Here is a 20,498-nt window from a genome sequence, read left to right as displayed (position 1 = left end):
CTTACAGATTTTTAGGGGTGTAAGCAGGCATTTGTAAACAACTTTGTGGTTTGAAAGTTTGACAGTGAAGGCATGGTAGCAGAGCCATTCTGCTGCCTCAGAAGGGAACATACCAGATGCACCTTTGTTACCTAAAGCAACCCCTAGAGACAGAACAGGAAAATAATGTCACTGAAAATTACAAGCATTAAGAACTGTCTGACCCCTCCGCCCTTTCTATAAAAATCACTCCAATATTTTTTACTAAAATACTATGTAATCAATGAAGTCTCCTATGTCAGCAGAGGACTAAAAACTGGAACCTGAAACATTTTAGTATTTTCAGGAAATTGAATTTCAAAACCAACACACTGCAATTCCCATAATGCATTCTGTATCTTTCATTTTTGATCTTTATCTCAAAATGGCATGATCTGACTGCACATTTGAGACATTTTGTTAAAAAAAAAAAGCAAAAAGCCTAACCCAAACACACTACTTCATAGTCAATAACACACTATACCTCTGTTTTTTGCTTTCAGGATAGAATAGCAGCATGATGCAGTCTCAGAGATGATCCTTAGGAAGAAATAAGGGTTGTTTCTAACTTGCTGGTTGAAAGGAAGTTGGAGAACACAGGCATGGAACCTATTCACAAAAACAACCTCTTGAATTACAAGTCATTTGCAATTTCAAATGAAACCATGAATACACAACTCAAGCACTATACAATATTTAAAAGTACCCAATAGTCTTTAGCTATACCAACAGTGTCAACATATGATGCCTCTCCTATATACAGGCATCCCTAGAGAGTCAGACACATATGATGTTTGTAAATTCTCTCCTGAAAGACCTTGTAGTTGTCTACAAGTTAAAGTTAAACTACACATCCTCACCAATTCCATATCACAGACCGTGCAGCCAAAGAACAACCACATGAGAGCGTGAGAGGAATTAAAAACAAAACCCCACCACAAATTCTGTGCAGGAATTCATGATTTTAGACCTCCAAATGTCATAGCGTTCCACATATAAGGAAGCCCATTCTTTTGCCTACTTAGAATTCAATACTATGGAAATCACTTGTACTGTATGCTCCCTTACATTTCTGCTTGGACATATGTTAAAACTGCTGGGTTTTTTCCCTCAGACTCTGGCATTATAATGCTTATGTTGAATGTAATCAACAATTACAATGCTGATTTTTAATTACTTAACAACATATATACTTGTTTATTAAATTAACCCAGCATAAGCATAATCACTTCAAGAAATTCTGAAATCTTAAAATAATTAAAGAATAATCATTATTACTACACTGCATCACAGAGCTGTGGATGAATTAACCTGACATGCTGTTAGCATGGTGGACAGGTTTTTTTAAAGTACTCTGACATAAAGACCTTTGTTAGAGTGTTACGATAAAAGAAAACAGAAGTAACTAAAGTAATCACATCCAACATCAGAGAAAAACCCTAAGTCACTCAGAACACAAAGCTTAAGAGTTTGATGCACACCAGTGCTGTTCTAGATGAGTCTGATTACACTTTTTGGGCACAATTCATTGAAATTGTAATTCAACAATTCAACAAAATTACTTGTAATTCAACAATTCAATGTCTCTTTTATGTATATAAGAACGTATTGAGGAAAGTAACTAATTCAAAGTTTTTGAATTAGTTACTTCAAAATTCAAAGTTTTTACACAGAGATTTTTTTTTTTCCCCACCCTACTTATCGGTTTTGCTTTATTTCCCTTATGCTTGTTTAAAACATTCACTTCCTCTGCTGGTCAAGAACACCTCACAAAAAACAAGATATTACCAGCTAAGGAGTAATTAAGACATCATCAACAGCTGAAAAACTGCAATTAGCTTGGTGGAATGAAAATTCCTTTAGATAAAGTTATGCAGGTCAAAGTTCTATATGATTTTAATAGATACGAAGTTCTAAATATAAACTGGTTAATGACTGATGAGGCTTATTGTCATCCTCCTGAAGCAAAACAGACTGCTTTTCTTGAAGTCAGCTTGAGGTCAATACCAAAAGATGCTGAAAATCCATGTAGTGAAGTGTCATTTAAACACATATATCAACATAATCCTGAATCTACTAATATTATGTAAGAACAGTGTTGAAACAAGAATAATGTTACTTACTACTGACATTTACCAATGTACATTTATACAGCACACTTTTTCCTAATCCATAGCTCCTCCCTGTGTCAAGGAAGAGTAATGAATATTCAGAGTTACTGCAGAAGACAGTGACCTACCTGTAAGCCTGAAGTAAAAATATCTTGTAGATATTAATTAAAACTGTTCTAAGGCAGTTGATCTAGAACAGAACAGAAACAGAGCTATAGGAATATTTTAGTGTCTCGAATGGATTTGTTCAAGCTCAACAGTATAAGATGATTTAGAGATCTAGAGAAAAAATATTTCATGCTAAACTTTAAAGATCTCTTTTATGTACTTAAGTTATGTACTTAAGTTAACAATGTTGTGAAGGCTCAGTTCTGGAAGGTGCTGAGACCCCACATTTTCGTTGTTGTCAACATTTACAAGTTCTCTGGATTATCTCTCAAAATCAACTCTTTATCTTAGAACTTAAAGCAGTTTTAATGCTCTTTATTAATAATCACAACATTCCTAAACATCCATTTCCATATCCCCACCTGTAAGTCAAGAAATAAACAATGGCATTTCAGTTTGAGGACAGTAATCAATTTGTTTTTCATGTTTTTGCCAGCTGTTCTACTTGAATTGAAGGAAAGACTTGATCTGATAGAAGTACAAGTATAACTAGAAAAAAAAAAGGGAAAAAAAGTAGTTAAACTCCACGGGCTAAGAGATTAAATTAAATTCTGTAAAGTAAGCCTCATTTAACTTCTCATGTTATAGACTGCCTGCTACTCAGTAAGCCAGTAGCTAAAAGATTATTATAACTAATTCAGTTGAAGAAAAGGCTAGACATTGTGGCATTGAGACTATTAACTAAGGAACAACCCCATGCAATAATCTCAAACACAAACTAGGTGTATTTCTAAAACATGTCATCTAGCCAAATCACTATTAATGACTGCAGTGACAAACAGGTTATACTTCGTGATCCATGCAATGCAGGAGCTCAGGCTGGAAGCCACCTCCCTCCACCCTGGTGTTTAGTAGCTTTTGATAAGCTTGCCTTGAGTAAGGCACCCCTTGTAACAAACACCCTTCTGATTAGCATCTCCCAGACCAGTAGCACCAATGCCCTCATCAACATGAACTGTTTCTTTTAGAAATGCAGCTAGCAAATAAATCTCTTTGGCTGTTGCTTTTAATCCTCTGGTTTTACAGAAAATCATATCATGTAAATTCCTTTCCTAAACTGATCAAGCTTTTCTGTTTTGGAAGACTACCGAAGAACTTCACTACTCTGGTGATGGAAAATCTCCTTCTGTTTTCCCACTTGAATATATGCAAGGGCTGTTTATACTAAATATGGCAAATAACACAGCAATATTGCCTTTCAATTTAAACAGCTCTTTCTTATTAATCTTTAGCAAATGTCTAATGCCATCTCTGGTAGTCTATATAAAAGATCTACAGAGCTTTGAAGTAGGATACATTGTCCCATCCCAAGTTCTATGCCTCTTAAGACTGCTTTGTGTATGTAGTCAAGTAGTTTAAAGAGAGGTTACTTCTCGCCAACACTACCATGTGAAGTGTACAGAGGGAACATCTCTGATGTTGAAAGGTTTTCCAGCCCCTCTAGTCTGTACAAAATTAATCCAATCTGCAGTTCATGTAATAATTCCTGCTTCTTTTAGGACAGTACAAAAAAACCCAATTTCAGAACAATAAATGGAGTTACATGACACCAGATACAATATAGCGCATAATGGTGGAAGAAGATGAACTGAGGCGATTGAATAAACTTTCTCAGAACCACACAGACACCATACAGTATATGACTTCTAGTCACTAGTAATCTGTGCCACACTCAATTGTGTTAATGGTATGTATGTTCCACCAGGATGGAACGAAGAAAATAGCAGGCTGCACAGCAGAATAAAAAGTTTAGATTACTGTATAAGAAACAGGATTCTAAAATCTATTTTGCAGTTAATTCAACTACATTATACACAAGACAGTCTTGTTCTTCCCACACTACGCACAATATACTGTAAAGCTGACATTGGAGTATATAACTTTATTTACCTGGAATAATCGCAGTAAACCTCAAGTGTCTGAATATCGAATAATAAACCACACCATGGGATCAAACGACAGTCTGGCAGCTGTTTAAATTTGGAACATCCTGGGATATCATCAACAGGAAAATTCACGACTGTCTTATTGGGGTTTATTAAAAAGCCATACTCAGGAATACCTGTTGCTAGAGTCCTAAAACAGATATAAACAGTTAGCCTAATTCCCCTCCCCAAAACCAAACAAAAAAACCCACCATCATGTGTGATCTTGCATAAAAGGACAGAAACTAAAGAATAAAGGGAACAACAGCCAACTCTTTAGGTTAAGGAACACAATAAGAAATTAATAAAACTGAAGATATCAGAGGTAAATAAATGCATAAATAAATAAATTGAGGATATTAGGATAATGGAGAAAAGCTTTTACAGATTAACGCAAATTGAGAACTTAAGCCATGAAGCATTTGAGACAAGCTACATAAACCACTCCTCGCAGAAACCATTGAGATCAAAATCACTGGAAAAAGACAAATGAAATGGTACAAATGAATGGGTTTGAAAGTTAACAAACACAAAGAGAATCCACATTTATGTGATGAAAAGTTTTGAACTTTCTTTGTGAAGTTTTCCCTAAGGATGGTTTCATTGCCAGAATGTCTGCTGATTACCTACTACACATCGGATCAGCAGTATCGTCTCACGGGCAAGCAGCAGTTTATCTTACTTATTCATGTGCAGATTTCATCCTTCTAAAGAGTGAGAGGAAAAGGTAGGCTCTTCTTGTTGGGGAGTAAAAATCATCATGTTGTCTCTTCAAAATTAATTTCTTGAGTGCCTCAGTCCCAGTACTACATCAGAAAAAAGTTGTTGCCCACTGCATTTGTGGCAGAGAGTTCATTCGATCTGTAAGCAGTTCTGGAAAATTTGCACTGAAGAGGCTACTTGTATACAGAAAATCAACACAGCCAGTGTTGATGTAGAACAAAGGTGCACATAATTTCGAAGGGCTATTAGGACAGTATCTGCTGCAAGTGACAGTATGGAGAAAAGATGTCATAGAGGCTAACATTTGGGGTCCAAAAACCAAAAAAAAATCTGAATTACTGTTTGAAAACTTCTGCGTGAGCTGCATGCTGCCACACTATTGATAGCTTCAAATACTCATCCCAAAATATTTATGACCAGAAAATTCTTAGCAATATTGGATCAGAGTAAAGTTGCATTCTTTCCTGGAGAATAGAAGGTAGCAGCACCTCTGCCCAATAAAAACGTTTTAACAATGTAACTAAGACATCTTAAAAATTTGAGGAAAAATGGTCTTAAAATACAATTGTTGGCTGCTTTGTTTAATCTGCACTCCTAACTAGTTCTAGCTAGAAGTTCTGTCAAGGTCAGTAGCTTTAAACTTCAGCAGGAATCCTCCACCATTGAGCTGCAACGGATTGTTTGTTGGCCACCAGGAATGTAGCTATTAGGATGCTCCCCAGGCACAGGCTACCCGCAAGGACTCCAGAACAAACAAATATATCTATATGTACAAGCATAAATAAAAATGAAAAAGAATGACCAGGTACCAGCTTATTACTTTAAGGACTATGTCTCTAATAGCATACCTCAGAAAGGTTCTTGCCTGCATTAAGTGTGGTGTAACCAGCAAAAAGTCATCAATAAGACGTATTAGGAGTCTGTAATCAAGAAGAAACTGATGATAGGTTTTTTTATATGCAATCCTTTAAAATTTTTGTCACACTCTGCAGAGCAACCATGTGCCCATTTTAATTCACAAGAAGGTAGAGGCCAGTATGATCTCCAAATGGAGCTTCATGAAGAAATCCCCACTTCTGCTTCTTTCCTAAAAATAAATGAAAAAAAAACCCCAACAAACAAGAAAGCAAAGGGACTTTGGTTACATGACACATGACAGGAACTCAGAGCACACAAGCTAGTCCACAGCAGCTTCTTGGATGCAGGGTTTTACACATTTCCATGGGAGAATCTACAATATTTTTATTCACAAGACCAGGGAAGGAGGTACAATACTAGGTACCCAAGCAGATACCAGATCCGTGATGTGCTCTAACTCTGTATCTTTGTTTACCATGTAATAACTTGTTTGTGAAGCTATAACTTGAATGCAAAACAGACTACTGTCTACCACTGTAAAGGCTGGAATTTTCTTTTTCAATAAAATTAAGGCCCCAAGCATGCCCATATTTTTCTAATAAATTCTGCCTCATAGATAATACAGAGGAAGCTCTGAGGATGATCTTGTCTAATCTCCTTTTCTATGAGTATTGCCATCGCTACGATCAGATCAGTTGCACTTTGGCCGAGCCAAGTCAATAGCTTTTTTTGACTTCAAGGCCAAATGTAACTACTAAAATAATTCAACAGACCTAAGTAACATTCTAAAATCTGCTCTACATGAAACCAGCCAGTACATTAAAGAGTGCATTTTTCCAAATCAGTTTCATAATTTCAATGTGTATAAACAACATCCTTTGAAAGCAAAAGATACTGTTGAGACTCATATCATCACAGCCTCCTAAAGCTTCTGAGAAGAACTCTACTACTTTAGGGAAATGTTTAAAATTCTGAGACCCAGTAAGCCTCCCAAAAAGAGATATCAGACAGATGCATTTATCTGGAGTACTCCTACATACTTCTTATATTCTGTTTTTCTTTCTTAGAACAGAATTCATAGCAATGGACTGTGAATACAGTCAATCTTTAGTGTCCACCTCATGTCTAATCTGGGATTCGGCTGGGGATCAGTTCATATGGAGGTAAAAGGGACCCTAGAGTTTTTACAGATAATAAAATGGTACAGCTTTCATCAGACTATCTTTCTGTTAGGCTCCTAAGAAGAAAGCATGAGCAGGGCACAAAGATTTAGAGCCACACAGGGCTTCAAACAAGAACCAACATACTCAGAAAAAAACAACATACTCAGAAAAGCTGTGACCTCGATTAAAATGTAAAGATTTACAGATGGTGAACTGAAAAACCCTCAGGCTTTTCAGAAACCTGGAATATCAGAAAGCCTGTAACAAACACCTCATCTTGTTCGAGGACAAAAGACCACAGATGTTGTGGAAACAAGTGTGAGAAAGCCATAAAGCTTCTTAGATGTTGCAAGAACAACTTGTCAAACTCGCTACAACATCATTAAATAGTGTGCGCTTTGTAAGAAAAGTCTCCTGCCCACGGATGTCAGGGAACTTCTTTTCAGGACTCTTCTTCCAAATCTATGGCAAACAGAGAAATTCCCCCATAAAACAGCCACAGTAACACTGAAGCTGCAGAGATGTTTGTGTGTACCACACTGCCAATAAAGAGCTGGAAATATTTGAAATTAAAAAATAAACTTCAGAGAAAATGGCTAACAGATACATTATATATGATATACTATATATTATGCATTACTATAACCCAGCACAGAACAAAGCATCCATACCCATCCTGCTGTACTCCACAGAGCAATTTGTTTTCCATGTCTCCATAGCATAAACTGCAAAGTAGGGTTGACAAAATGGAGCCCTGTGGAATACCACAGCACTGCAAGTAGTACCTAATAAAACAGAAAACAGAAAGATAAAATAATTTTAAAAAACAAGGAGGCATAATTTAAACGCAACAAGGAGATTCCAATAGCCATTAGACATTTACTTACTTTTTTCAAGCATATCATGTATGTTTCAATAAGAAATCCTCTACATGGTTTCTAGTTAGCCTTCCTTAAATTTGTTCTTTCCTCTAGGAAATCTACATAGGGTCCCAGGAATTTTAAGTTAAACAGTGAAAAAAAACATATATTCATTTCTTATTAACAAACTGCAGTAAACAGTCAAGAAATGAAAGACATTTTACAACTGATCTCAAACCACAATGCCTCCTTCCTGCTTCAGCTGCAGAGCCACCCTTCATTTAAGCTTCGTAATTCTTTCCATTACATCTTACATAGCTTCGAGACAAGTCTTCTCATACAAGAAAAGAAAATGCACTGGACAAGTCTTTCAAGCTACAATTTATTTATTTTTAATTATTATTCAAACAGCTCCTAGTAGGTGCCCACTAAAAATCCATAAGCTGAAGCTCGTACTGTACATCTACCTCAGGAATAAAATTCAGGTGGATTTTGAGATGGATCAATTCAAACTTTTCTCAGAAACAGCAGATATCCACATTGAATTCAAGTATAAATGTCCACCACTATCAAATCTTGCAGTTTCCCGAAAAAAGCTCTTTCAGTGGGACAAGAAAGAATGATAATGTTTAATCATGAAACAGTTTAAATTAATAATTTAAATTGAGGTGTTTATTCTTTGTTTATACTGCACAGCACGATCTGGCTGACAAAAATATTTTATTGAGGTTTTGGGTTTGTTGTTGTTATTGTTCTGGTGTGTGTCCCCTACCCCGCAATAAATATAATTTTAATTTTAGGGAATTTTCTGATGGCTTAGCTCAATAGAGCATGTGATCTGGTTTTATACACGCCAGCTATACTGTGAGATTCACATTTATTTCCTCATTTACCACTCAGGCATGAAGCTATCTGACTTCTAATTACGTAAACCCACTACATCCTGTGAAATACTAACCCTTGTTATTTGTAAATATACTCAACCTTCCCCAACCTTGAAAAGTTCACTGAAGTTGCTGGTTGTTGTTTTGCAAAAGAGTAAATCTTGTTTTGTTTCTCACAGCTTCAAAGATTCATATAGACATAGCCAGGGGGAGGTTCATTAGTACCTGTCTCGTCACTTGTATAAAGCCAGTAAGATCATATGTAGGAAGAGTAACACATCATATCTAGGTCTGCTACTGAAGATGAGCTCCCCCTATTACTTTGTGGATCGTTCTATACTAGCAGGAACAGAATGAGTATTCCCAAGGGAATAATTTACACAAAACTCCTTTGAAGTGGAATCATAGAATCATTAAATCATTAAGGTTGGAAAAGACTTCTAAGATCAAGTCCAGCTGCCAGCCCAACACCACCATGCCTACTAAACCACGCGGCACTTTTGGGCATGATTTAGTAGGCATGGTGATGTTGGGCTGACAGTTGGACTTGAGGATCTTGGAGGTTTTTTCCAACCTAAACAATTCTGTGATTCTACATCACAAAAGTGCCATGTCTACACACTCGTTGAACGCTTCCAGAGGTGGTGACTTCACTGCTTCCCCAGGCAGCCTGTTCCAATGCTTGACCATTCTTTCAGTAAAGAAATTTTTCCTAATACCCAACCTAAACCTCCCCTGATGCTACTTGAGGGCATTTCCTCTTGTCCTTGCAACCTGGCAGAAGAGTGACATATTGCAATGTCCATTTTACCATTATTACCTAAACGGCTTAGTGAAACTGAAGAGAATGATATTATGTAACTGGACACCAGAGCCACACACTAAATTCTAGCACTGATCTTACCTATGTTTTGAGTAATCTGCAAATGTTTATATCACTAATTTTACATTTTTTTAGACATTTGATAAATGTATCAAATGATATTAAAAGACTCCTTCTAGGTCCCCAGCTCAACAATCAGCATTTTTCTCAAAACATCAAGTGAATGTTGACTAACTGTGAACCATCAGTTAAAGAGTGTATTAATTTACTAAACTTATTTGCTCCTTGGGTTTTTTTAAAAAAAAAAAAAAAGAAAGAGAATAAACTACCTAAAAATGGCAAATTCATTCCAGGACAAACAGTGTTTTTTCAGCCAATCTGTGACTGTATTTAAATAAGCGTGAAGTTGGCTTTGTGAGAGTGTGCCGTCTTTAAAACCATTAAACCTCTACTAAAGATACTGATGTCATTCAGTCCTTATTGATGGCATGACACCTCAGCATTCTCATGTTCCTGCCAAAGGGAGTATAAGTATCAATGCTAGGAAAACCTACAAATGCTCTTCTATTTGCCTACTTGAGAGCTCTTTTCCCTTAATCCTGTGAGATTAAGAAGTATTTTTTCCAAGTGCAAGAAGCTATTCACTCTCATACACCTCACTCTACATTTACAAAGATCATAAGTACTTGCTTTCTAGACATTGTTCACATTTGCCACCTAGAGGCAAAATGTAAATACCAGACCATCATGTCTAGAAGAAATCTGCATTACTACCATCTATAACATCTGATTCCTAATTTTGGTGTTGCAAATAATTTTAACTCCTATTGTTACTGCCTTTTATTTTTATTGCAACTTGTCAAATAGCAAAGCCACGCAGAGAAGTTTTGATTTTGCACTACTGGGAAATGACTAACAAGGCTTTTGCATGATTGCTTGGACAATACCTTGTTTTTATTCACCCCAACAGATCCCAACTTTTTAATGTCTTTTTTTTTAACTACATCTGCAGTTTTAAATTAAGAAGGCCACATATGTACAGAATAACGCATTTTGTGTATAGTTAATATGATCCAGGTGGGAAAGAGAAATTTTGTTCAAATACAAATTTCTTTCTAAACTCTTCATGCTTTTATGGAGCTTAAATTGATAAATAGATTTCAAATTAAAATGAAACAAAAATCTTTAAAATACACTATCAAAAATTCCCTGAGCCAGTTAAAACTATCCTGCTTTAACAGAAAAGAACAACCAACCAAAAAATCCACATATACTATAAAAAATAAAAATAACTTATTTTTTACCTGTTCCCAATCTCCAGGATGTTATTATGTATCATTTGAAGAAAAAAAGTAAACAGGCTGGAACTTGTCTCATTAAAAGTTAAGCTCTAGAAATGGGACAAAACAAAACAAGATTTGTACTTTAGAAATGTACTGAAAATAAAAATATAATATAAAAGATACACAGAAACCTTCATGAAAAGTTAAGACTGTCACAGTTCAAATCCTTAACATAAGAAACAAAACACCTAAACCCAAGATCTAAAACTAAAAAGCTGCTCTCATCCAGCAAGCAAAAGGTGCAGTTCTTTTCGTTTGTTCTGCCTTAGGAGAAAAACACTTTTGATTGGTGTTACATCGGAAAATAGTCAAATACAATATCTAAAAACACTTAAAGTGCTGGTTCATTGTATTGGATTATTACAATGCATGATACCTTGCTCTTTTGGCCACTTTCTACCCTGCAGGACAATTTCTGTAACCGTCATGTTCTTTAAATTATTTCCCACTATAGACACACTTGCCAGTTCTTACAGTATCAAAAACCTATTACCAACAATTCCATGTGTGATTGCCTAGCCATTATTTATGAAGCTTTTTGCGTTAAAAATTGTGTAATAAAAAATTAATTTAGAGCAGTTTAAATCACTTTAAGAATGACTTTATAAGGACTAAAGCAAAATTACTTCCTGTCTGCTTAGATTAGACATCAGACAATTAGCATCTGATAGAGCCATGTAAGATCATGGTTATTTGTGTGAAAAGCTAATGTGATGCACCTGTGGCATCCACGATCCGTCTGACATGAAACTCTTTTCAGAATACTTTTTTTTAAGTAATGACACCACCACCCCTCAAACTGTTTTCAAATGTAAAACGTTTTTAAATAGGATGTTCTTGTTCCTGTAATATCTAGCATAACTATAAAAATCAGACGTTCACTGGGGAAAAAAGAACAAAATAAAACCTATGTACACATCTCCACAGATCCAGCCAGTTCTCATTTTCATCCACGTACTCATTAGGCTCTTGGCACTCTGTAGGATCTCAGAACTGGGTACCACCCACACTGCACATTCCATTCCTATGTTCATAGATACACAAGATCATTTGGCTTCTACGTTAGAAGCACAAATTACCCTACATCAAAATTTTCCACTGTCAAGTTCAGAAAAAAAAAATAAATCAAAGATTAAGTAACTCGCAAGAAAATACGTGTCTGGTCATCTGATGCTCAGGAATCTTGTAATTTATCACCGAACACTATCAGGCCAAGCAATAAAATATATTATAAAACTGACTGAGCATACAATCTACTTCTATGTCTTTCTCTGTCATGCTCCTTGCACAGAAGGAAGTCTTGAGAACAAACATTTGGAATTAGTACAGTTCTCGGCACCACAAGAATTAAAACAACAGAAGCACACTTGCTTTTTGTACCAGAACATCAGGTGGATGTTTAAATTTAGAATATCCACTATTTGTAACTGTAATTCAATTCACTGAAAGTATGAAATCTCTTAAAAAAAAATACAAGAGTTAATTTTGTTTTGTACTGCATTCAAAGTCTTCTAAGGAAGGGTTCATTCTTATCAGCCTTGACAGGTAGTCATTAAACTAAGCTTTTTTTTTTAAAAACAAAAAATTAAATCATTTTTCTATCCTGTGCAGTTTGCTATACCAGATGCCACATCTATTTCCTTAGCTACCAAGCTTAGAATACATTTTGCACAGTTTTACTTCTGTATGTTTTGGAGATGGCAAATGTTGAAACCCTTCTTTACTAGACAGTTAATCTATCACTTGAGAACTGTTGCAACATACAAGGAATTAGGAAAGAAAAAGAAAACACTGGTTAAAATCAAAATTTGAGACAACAATGAGAAAATCTGAGAAAAGTCTGGAATGACACTGTCAGATTTCTTGCCCAGTGCACTACTTCCACTGACCACCAAGAGTCTGTTATAAATATCAAAGAAGAGACAACAAAAATCTTTCTACCAAAGGTGGAAACCCAATCTTCCTCCAATTCTTCCATAGCTTTCTTTTTCAGCTGAAAAAGAAATATTGTAATACTTACCTGTTCAACTATTATTGCATTTTGCAATGAGGCATCCTCATGAAGCTGGGACACAAACTGCTTCATGTCTGGCATAAAATCTTTGAAAGTAGAAACCTGTATGTTGAGTGTAAAGAAATAAAAGACAAAGGAATAAAAAATTCAATACCAGACTCTTTTATTCCGTGAAGGTCAAATGGCCAGCCTTACTGCATTATTTTAATTCAATAATTCCACTATCGGTAAAATTAAATATCTCCTTCATACATCTCTATTTCCACATTGCATTTATCTTTATTCTTATTGATGTTGAGTAAAAAGTGCAAAAAGTAAAGAGTAAAAAAAAGCTTTGATCCCTCAGGAAAATATCCAAAACTATTAAAATTAAGTGTTCATGAAGTAATTGCCTATTCAAATCATGACTAAATAAAGCTATAAACAAAAATGCTCCTTGGACTAAAATATATTTAAAGCAGCAAACAGAAGAAATCATCAAATCATACATGTCTCTTATAGAGCCTCCTGGCTTTTCCAGTTGTGGTAATCATAATTACGGCATAGCGCCGTATGCAGTAGACAGTTCTTTTTTCAGGGTTTAAGATCCGTGAAATCACTTCCACAAGTTTATTATGGGGAATGGTATCATAAGCTCTGGACACATCCGCCTGAAAGAGAAGAAATAGCTTCCATTATATATTCATCATTATCACATTGTTTACAGTGATAGTACGAAAAAAGTATTATAGTATGTAAACAAGGGTGATTGATACATCACATATTAGTGAAACTATTGCATCATTCAGACCAAATTCGTGACAAAACAAAACCTCATCGTTTATCTGCAAAACCTTCCCTCACTCATCAGTGAGTTTTCCCTTACAAGGGATAATCAAGCCATCAGTTTTTGCACAATTCTTGTTATTATCTGAAGGTGATACCAGATGCAACCTTAAATCTAATCCTAAACATTCAGTCATTTAACTAAAGCTTGTGGCTGGTATTTTTGTTTTTTTAAATATTTTGAGAAAACTTCCTTTCCATATGATCATGAAGGTGGCACCTCAGGCTTTTGGAAAGCAGCAAACCCAGATGTTTTACCTTTCCTAAACCTCCTACTGCAATTTTAACTCTGCTTTTACTCGTCATAGTCAAAATTCAAAACCTTCTGAAGAAGCAACGGTCTTAGAAGAACTATGTCAATAATGATTCTTTGGCTTTAAATATAAGGAGACAATCACTGAAAGTAATTTCAGGACAGGATGAAAACTGACATATGAGAGCACAGGAGAGGAGCCCCACTATAACATGATAACTGTGGAACTTACGTACATCTGTATAAATTGACTCAATTCAAAGCTACGAATTGATCTCAAACGCAAAAGATTGGCTGCTAGACACGGCTGAAGTATTAAGAAGATGCTGCTTCAAACACTGAGATATGATAAGCACTCATTTCTTTAAAGTGGGAGAAGAAGCTTCTTCATTTTCAACAGAAACTAATGATACTGAAATAAAGAGATCTATTTTTAAAAAGACGCGAGTTTATCCAAATGCACATAGCACGTTTTTCCATGGTTTTCCTTTGGGAAGATGGCCCTAAAAATGTATTTGAGTTTCTATTTTTGTCCCATTTTTATATGTCTGTAAATGGAACTTCATGTGCAGAAGCAAGAGCTGCTACATGACAGAAAGATGGAAAGAAGAATATCCAAGTAAAGGAAGCACTACTGCATGGACACCCCTCTCAAAAAACCAACCCCAGAAAAACAACTGGAGTCCGTGTTAGGTACGCACAAAAGTTTATTTTGAGGAAGAAATAATTATGCACTCAGATCACAGTTATTAAAGCTATAAAAGTAGACATTTTAGACTTCAAAGGCTGACTTGGAAAAGTTAGTTTGAATATGTACTTAAAAATACAAACCTTTACATAGTAGAAATGAGGAATTTCACCATCTGATTCAAGAACCTTTGTAACAAACTTCTTCCATGTCTTGTAAATATCATCTTTCCCAAACACTGAAGAGCCAATAAAACTGGTGTTCATAGTCCGTTCATAATTTAACACACTAAAGAGATTTTTCAGTCGAGTGTTGTAGTGATGCATCTAAAAAGAAACCAAAGAGAATCATCTTAAGGTATGTTGAAACATATCAAATCCTCTGCAACACATAGATTTCACACTTAGATGAAATGTGAGATTAAATTTGTATATTTACTACACTATTTTGGTGAAAAGTATAGCTGCAGTGACTACTTGGAAGTGACAAAACAGCCTTGGGGAGGGTGGGAGGTGGGGTACACTTAAATCCTATGGAAGACTCATTTTTTCTCTACTCGACTCTTGAAAATCAAGGTGTTAATAGTTATAGAGATACACAGATGAACTGCAGCAAATAAAACTGCCACCAATTACAAGGTAACTTCTTAAATACCGGGCATTCTCTCTGATGGAGATTATTGCAACAAGAACAGCAAAAAGAACATGTCCACCAGAATGTTAGGCTAACTCCAGCTGCACCATCAGTTGAGCCTCCGGAGGCATTTTAAGCAAGTTCATTAGCAAAGATTTAACTCTCAGCTGTGGGTATAGTAAAATACACCAGAGTGGCAGCGAAGTTGTTCAGGCTGATTAGCTCTGTAAATACTTCAAGGGAAAAAAAAAAAAGTATTGATAGTTCTGGCAACAAAAGGATGTTGAATGGGCAAGCCATACTACTGAAGAAAATAAACAGACTGCACTTATGAATATGCACTTAGCATACTTATTAATCAGTTTAGAACTTCAGAGAAATCCTCCAAAATGTATAAATAGAAAGAACATAAAAGGTTTCTTATTCTCAGCAGTAATTGACCATGATATGGATACAGTGAAACTACTAATAAGGGAAGCACTCCAATTAATGTAAAACACTTATTTTTTTCATTGAAAAAAATCAATTACAGGTTTCAGTGAAAAGCTAGCAAAACAAAAAATGTGTATAGTGTACCACTACCACTGCCTCCAAAATAATTTGATTCAACTTCACTGTTTTACATAAGGTAAATAATTACGTTCATTCATCGGCTGAACTTGCAAAATGTTTTTGATCAGTTTATAAAACAAAATTTTCTGAAAACTGAGACATTTTCCTGAATCATTGCAGTGGTATCTTTTCTGTTATAGGCCAAGTTCCTAAGTAAAACAGTTAAAATGATAGAGATGAAGTTCAAAGCTAAATAGAAGCAGCGAGATTAAAAGCAATTATCAGTAGAAAAGTTCTTCCTTTCCTTCTTAATGAGCCTATCCCAGGATTGTTCTTTTTCACAAAAAGCACACCTTCACCTTTAACACAAAGCTGACGGCCATATGGGTGTTAGCAGGTGAGTCAGTAAAAGAAAATTGAGACTGGCTACAAACCCAGTTTGAACTACACCCAAGAGATCTGGAGTTGCAGTAGCTCTTCATTTTCATGTTAGAAGGAATTCCCTCAAGCCTCTTAATTCCCCAGAACAGGTCTAATCCACAGAGTTGTTAACATTTTTGCAAAACCTAAAGATAGGCTGGAACCTCTGCAGAATGCAGTAAAAGACTATGAGGTCTCAGACAAATCAGATCTTTTGGCACCCTGCTGCCTCCCAGTGATTTGAGCTTCCCATTAAAAATTAAAAAAAAATAAAATAAATTGGTTCCAATGAAAAAAGGAGAGAGACGTAAAGCAAATATATAAACCCTTCGAAACAAAACCAAATCTACACTGATTAGAGAATAAATTCACAGACCTGGACTCATTCCATGTATTTTGCAGCAAAGTTTGAGAGTTGCCCAAAAATCAGAAGCTGGATTGCTGGATATTTGGGAGATTCTCTCTGGCAATTAATCTGGATATGTCCCACCACTGAGCTACAGAAGCTGACCAAGACTACCCCTACAAATCCACGGTGATTTCCAAATTCTAAAACGTGGAATACTATTAGACAGAAAGAACTATAAGATCATCTTGCTTCTACAATTTAAAGTGCTAGGAGGAAAGTAGAGAGCAGAAACGTATTGAATATGGTGCAGGATGAAAAACTGGAACAGAGAGCAGGATAAAAGTCCATGACAGACACAAACTGAGTAGCCATGTTACTCTTTTTTGGAAAAAAAAAAAAAAAAAGAAAAAAAACCCAAAAACAAACAAAAAAAAGGAAAAAGACCACATCGCTTCCATTAGATTGGAAGCACAGAATTAATGAATAAGATGATTGTTTTGCAATAGATACTTATTTCTCTTTCTCTCAGTCTATTATCTCAGAAGAGATGTAACACTACCTCTTACATCACCCTCTCTTTCATGGATTTATGAATATCATTAATTTTGTGATTAGTTTAGACAGATGAACTCTAACAGCTGAAAACCTTAGCATGCTCAGTTGTTGTCAGTACTCTCCACTTTTCAATGGATGTAGGTATTCTCTCTCAGCTCCAGGGCAGCCAGGTTAGCTCAAATCTGTTGACCGGCTACCGTGGTTGACTTCAACCCTTCATCTTCTTTAGTATGTTCATGTCATCCTTTATGCCTTATCTGTTACAGGAGCAGCAGCACCTCTAAAGCACTGCAGTTACTTCCAAATTAACTGTGTGCATACTCTCAAATCTGACAGCCTGATTGTCGCAGAAAGACTATAAATAACACCTTAGAGCAGCCTTTAGTTGATGCCCTGTAAATCTGGTCTGGGATCATATACCGAACAATACGTACTAAGAAGTCATTGACCTCCCACCCATATGGGAACATTTTATCTTGTGCACTAAACAGGACTCAACCTTACGGAAAAACAATTAATGCAGCCATGCAAGGTAGTGAAAATGGGTTCCCACTGTGTCTTGTCGTTAGCTGACCTGTTAAATGGATTGTTTTATGCACTACATGTTGTGATTCTGTTCCCAAACCGCAGTAATTCCCAGCTTCCTTCCTATCTTCCTGCTATGTTTGATACAGCTTCCACACCCTTCTCAGACCTTCTTCTGTAACACACTCAGTTCCCCACTGTTCAGTCCCCTGTGATTTTGGAACTGACAGTAACTAAGAACAGGGAAGGGAGAAGCTAAATTGCAACAGGTAGACCCATTCAGTCATTCCAATTCGAATCTTCCAGTTCACCACATTAAAACTAGCTTTATAAATATCATAAAAGACCTCACGCACTTTATTAGCTGCCTACATCAAACCTACATAAAATAATAAAGAAAATAAAAACCTTTCTTGCTTTGCTTTGCCTGCTGAATGCTCGTGCTTCAACAACACCGCTCACTTTTACTATGGGTCTTAATCCATTGGCTTTGGGAATGAACCGGAGCTTTGATGCCATAGGAACGTAATTTTTTTGATGGACAGCTTCAATCTCCTCTGAAGATAAAGCACGTAGATGTACTTTGGCAAAATGGTTTCTAAAATACAAATACACATTCAGTGTAAGCAACAGGAAAGGCAGCAAGTTACAACATTTACTCTTCATTTACTCTTTACTCTGAAGCCAAATAATTTACTAAGAAGGTAATTACAAATAATAACCTCTGCAGAAAGTGACACTAAATTTCAGAACCATTTCACAGTACCTTAATGAAAATGTAATACAATAATAAGATAATTTTTTTCATGATCCCATTTGCAGGTGTTAGCTAAAGTGAACAGCAGAGAATAACGAGGAATGGAAGGCTCCCAATCCACAGGTTCTGAGCTCAGTTAAGTTCATCTTACCAGGACACTTGTTTTCCCCACAGATACTCCTCTCGGTATTTTCAGTTTGGTGTAGCTTAGTCCAAATCAAGACTTTCTCAGGCAATGAGTCAGGAAAAATAGGCGGTGCAAAGTGGCCGACTTGCAATGTAAAAGACAGGGATGAATCTGCATTGCTTAAATTGTTCAAAAGGACAAAATGTGCCATTCTAAAAAGCCCTACAGCCTAGTGGTTAGGATACTCCCCTGTGAAGTGAAGCTAGACAATTCAAATCCCTGCAGAAGGGGGGATGCATATCTAAATTTGCATGCGGCTGGTTTAGGAACAGGAGGCCACAGGATCACAAAAGGCAGTGAGTGGATGGTTGAGGGAAACCTGGTAAGCATTCTCTAGGAGACACCTGAGAAGCCAAGCATGCAGGTTCTAGAAGCGCACAACTACTTTCTATATGCCAACATCAACTCCCATACAAGCTAAAGTTACAGCTCCTTGGGACTGTTGTCATCTGAGCGATACAATGCATGATACCTAGAAGGTACAGAGGCATCCAGGGCCAGCAAGCTGAGCTACTACCGAGGAAGTGTTTTCAGGATTTATATTCAAACTTTGGGATTAAATTCCTGGTACAGATGTAGCTCAAAGTAGAGCAGAATGGACAGGAAGATCACTTTTCCACAGCTAGAGATCACTACTGTTTATTATTACTTAAATTCTTTCCTGCACCCACAAAGCTTCATCATGTACCAGCCAGATCACCAAGATAAAACAAAACTCCAGTTCAACAGAAACAACCGAATGATCCAATCTCCATCGTTTTGCAGTTCACATTTAAGACTGAGAGGGGAGAAAAACCCAACCACTACATAAAGAAATACAACTTCCTCTCAAAGTGAAAGAGCAAAGGCCATTTTTGGCAGATATCCATCATTACTACACCTCTGGTCAGCTGTAGAAGTGGATGACATTTGCTTGCAGCAACATTCATTGCTTATGTCAAGGCATTTATAGCAGTGTCAAAAGATTTTGAACATGTACTAATCTAAGTGGCCACTGAACCACTATACTCTTGTTTGTACACTCATGGTGCTATTATGCACGAGAACTTGGATGAAGTGGATGGTACTGCTGTCTATTGACATCACACCACAACCTAATGAAGGAAGATTCAGAATTTCTGCAGTACTTTCAATCCTCAGCAGCTACCGTGTGTGGCAAGGGCAGGTAGATTGTGGTCCTTACAAAAACAGGTGTTGTCACCACAGCATTGGGTATGTTATTTTTAAAATGTAACTTTGTATTCAATGGGCCACGTAACTTGAACCAACTGTATCCTTAAATACTGAATTTTTCTTAATAAAGAGTAAGTGCCACTTTTAATTTGGGGTATGAAGTTTGGTATAGGTTCAAAAATGAATTAGAAATTGTCTGTGTGCAAAAAGTCCAACATACTCTAACCTCCACTTATACAGCAAGACAAACATACAGATTCAGGTCCCTTACTAGAACCGTGTTCGGTACCCTTGAGTGGGATTCTGCATAGGAAGATCTACTCATACAGACAGCCCTTTAAGATGGGGCTTTGCTCCCTAATGACAACACAGTGCAAATGCAAGCTCACCAGTAAAGTCCAGGTCCACTCAGTCTAGCCTGCTCCATTCATCCTTTTCCTCCCAAAGGAGGATGCAAAAGAACTGGAAAGGCATCAGTGACTACGCTTGGCTGTGAAGACCCTCCTGTGAGCCAGCTCAGAGCAGTCACAGTGAGCAGCTCCAGCTGAAGAGGAGGAAGAATGAGAACAGCCTAAGAACAGCCAGTAGGGCAACAACTAAGGCCACCAGATACTCCTCCTCTGGGGAAGATGGAAGCAACTCAACAGCCTTTGGCACTGATTTGCCAACAGTGACTGAAAATACTGCCTAG

The 20,498-nt window shown here is 36.6% G+C and overlaps 1 protein-coding gene across 3 annotated transcripts in view; it reads right to left on the bottom strand.

The window, feature by feature from the left end:
- The window catches only part of TERT (telomerase reverse transcriptase), a 33,862-nt gene that overhangs the window by 4,931 nt on the left and 8,433 nt on the right, over positions 1-20,498 (bottom strand). For 2 of the 3 annotated variants that reach the window (XM_054060210.1, XM_054060212.1), the window contains 12 exons: positions 18,099-18,288; positions 14,800-14,982; positions 13,379-13,540; positions 12,897-12,992; positions 10,838-10,923; positions 7,638-7,751; positions 5,794-5,865; positions 4,188-4,373; positions 2,660-2,786; positions 2,258-2,319; positions 503-627; positions 6-143 (listed from right to left, as the gene is read on the bottom strand). In XM_054060210.1, coding sequence (XP_053916185.1) covers positions 6-143; positions 503-627; positions 2,258-2,319; positions 2,660-2,786; positions 4,188-4,373; positions 5,794-5,865; positions 7,638-7,751; positions 10,838-10,923; positions 12,897-12,992; positions 13,379-13,540; positions 14,800-14,982; positions 18,099-18,288 — 1,541 coding nt within the window. Of the gene's footprint in view, positions 1-5; positions 144-502; positions 628-2,257; positions 2,320-2,659; positions 2,787-4,187; positions 4,374-5,793; positions 6,033-7,637; positions 7,752-10,837; positions 10,924-12,896; positions 12,993-13,378; positions 13,541-14,799; positions 14,983-18,098; positions 18,289-20,498 lie in introns of those variants that run through there. The other variant, XM_054060211.1, reaches the window with a different exon arrangement.

This window comes from Cuculus canorus, chromosome 2 (assembly GCF_017976375.1).
Source record: "Cuculus canorus isolate bCucCan1 chromosome 2, bCucCan1.pri, whole genome shotgun sequence".
NCBI lineage: Eukaryota > Metazoa > Chordata > Aves > Cuculiformes > Cuculidae > Cuculus > Cuculus canorus.
Note: the sequence above shows the minus strand (reverse complement) of the source record. Positions and strands in the feature narration are given on the sequence as shown.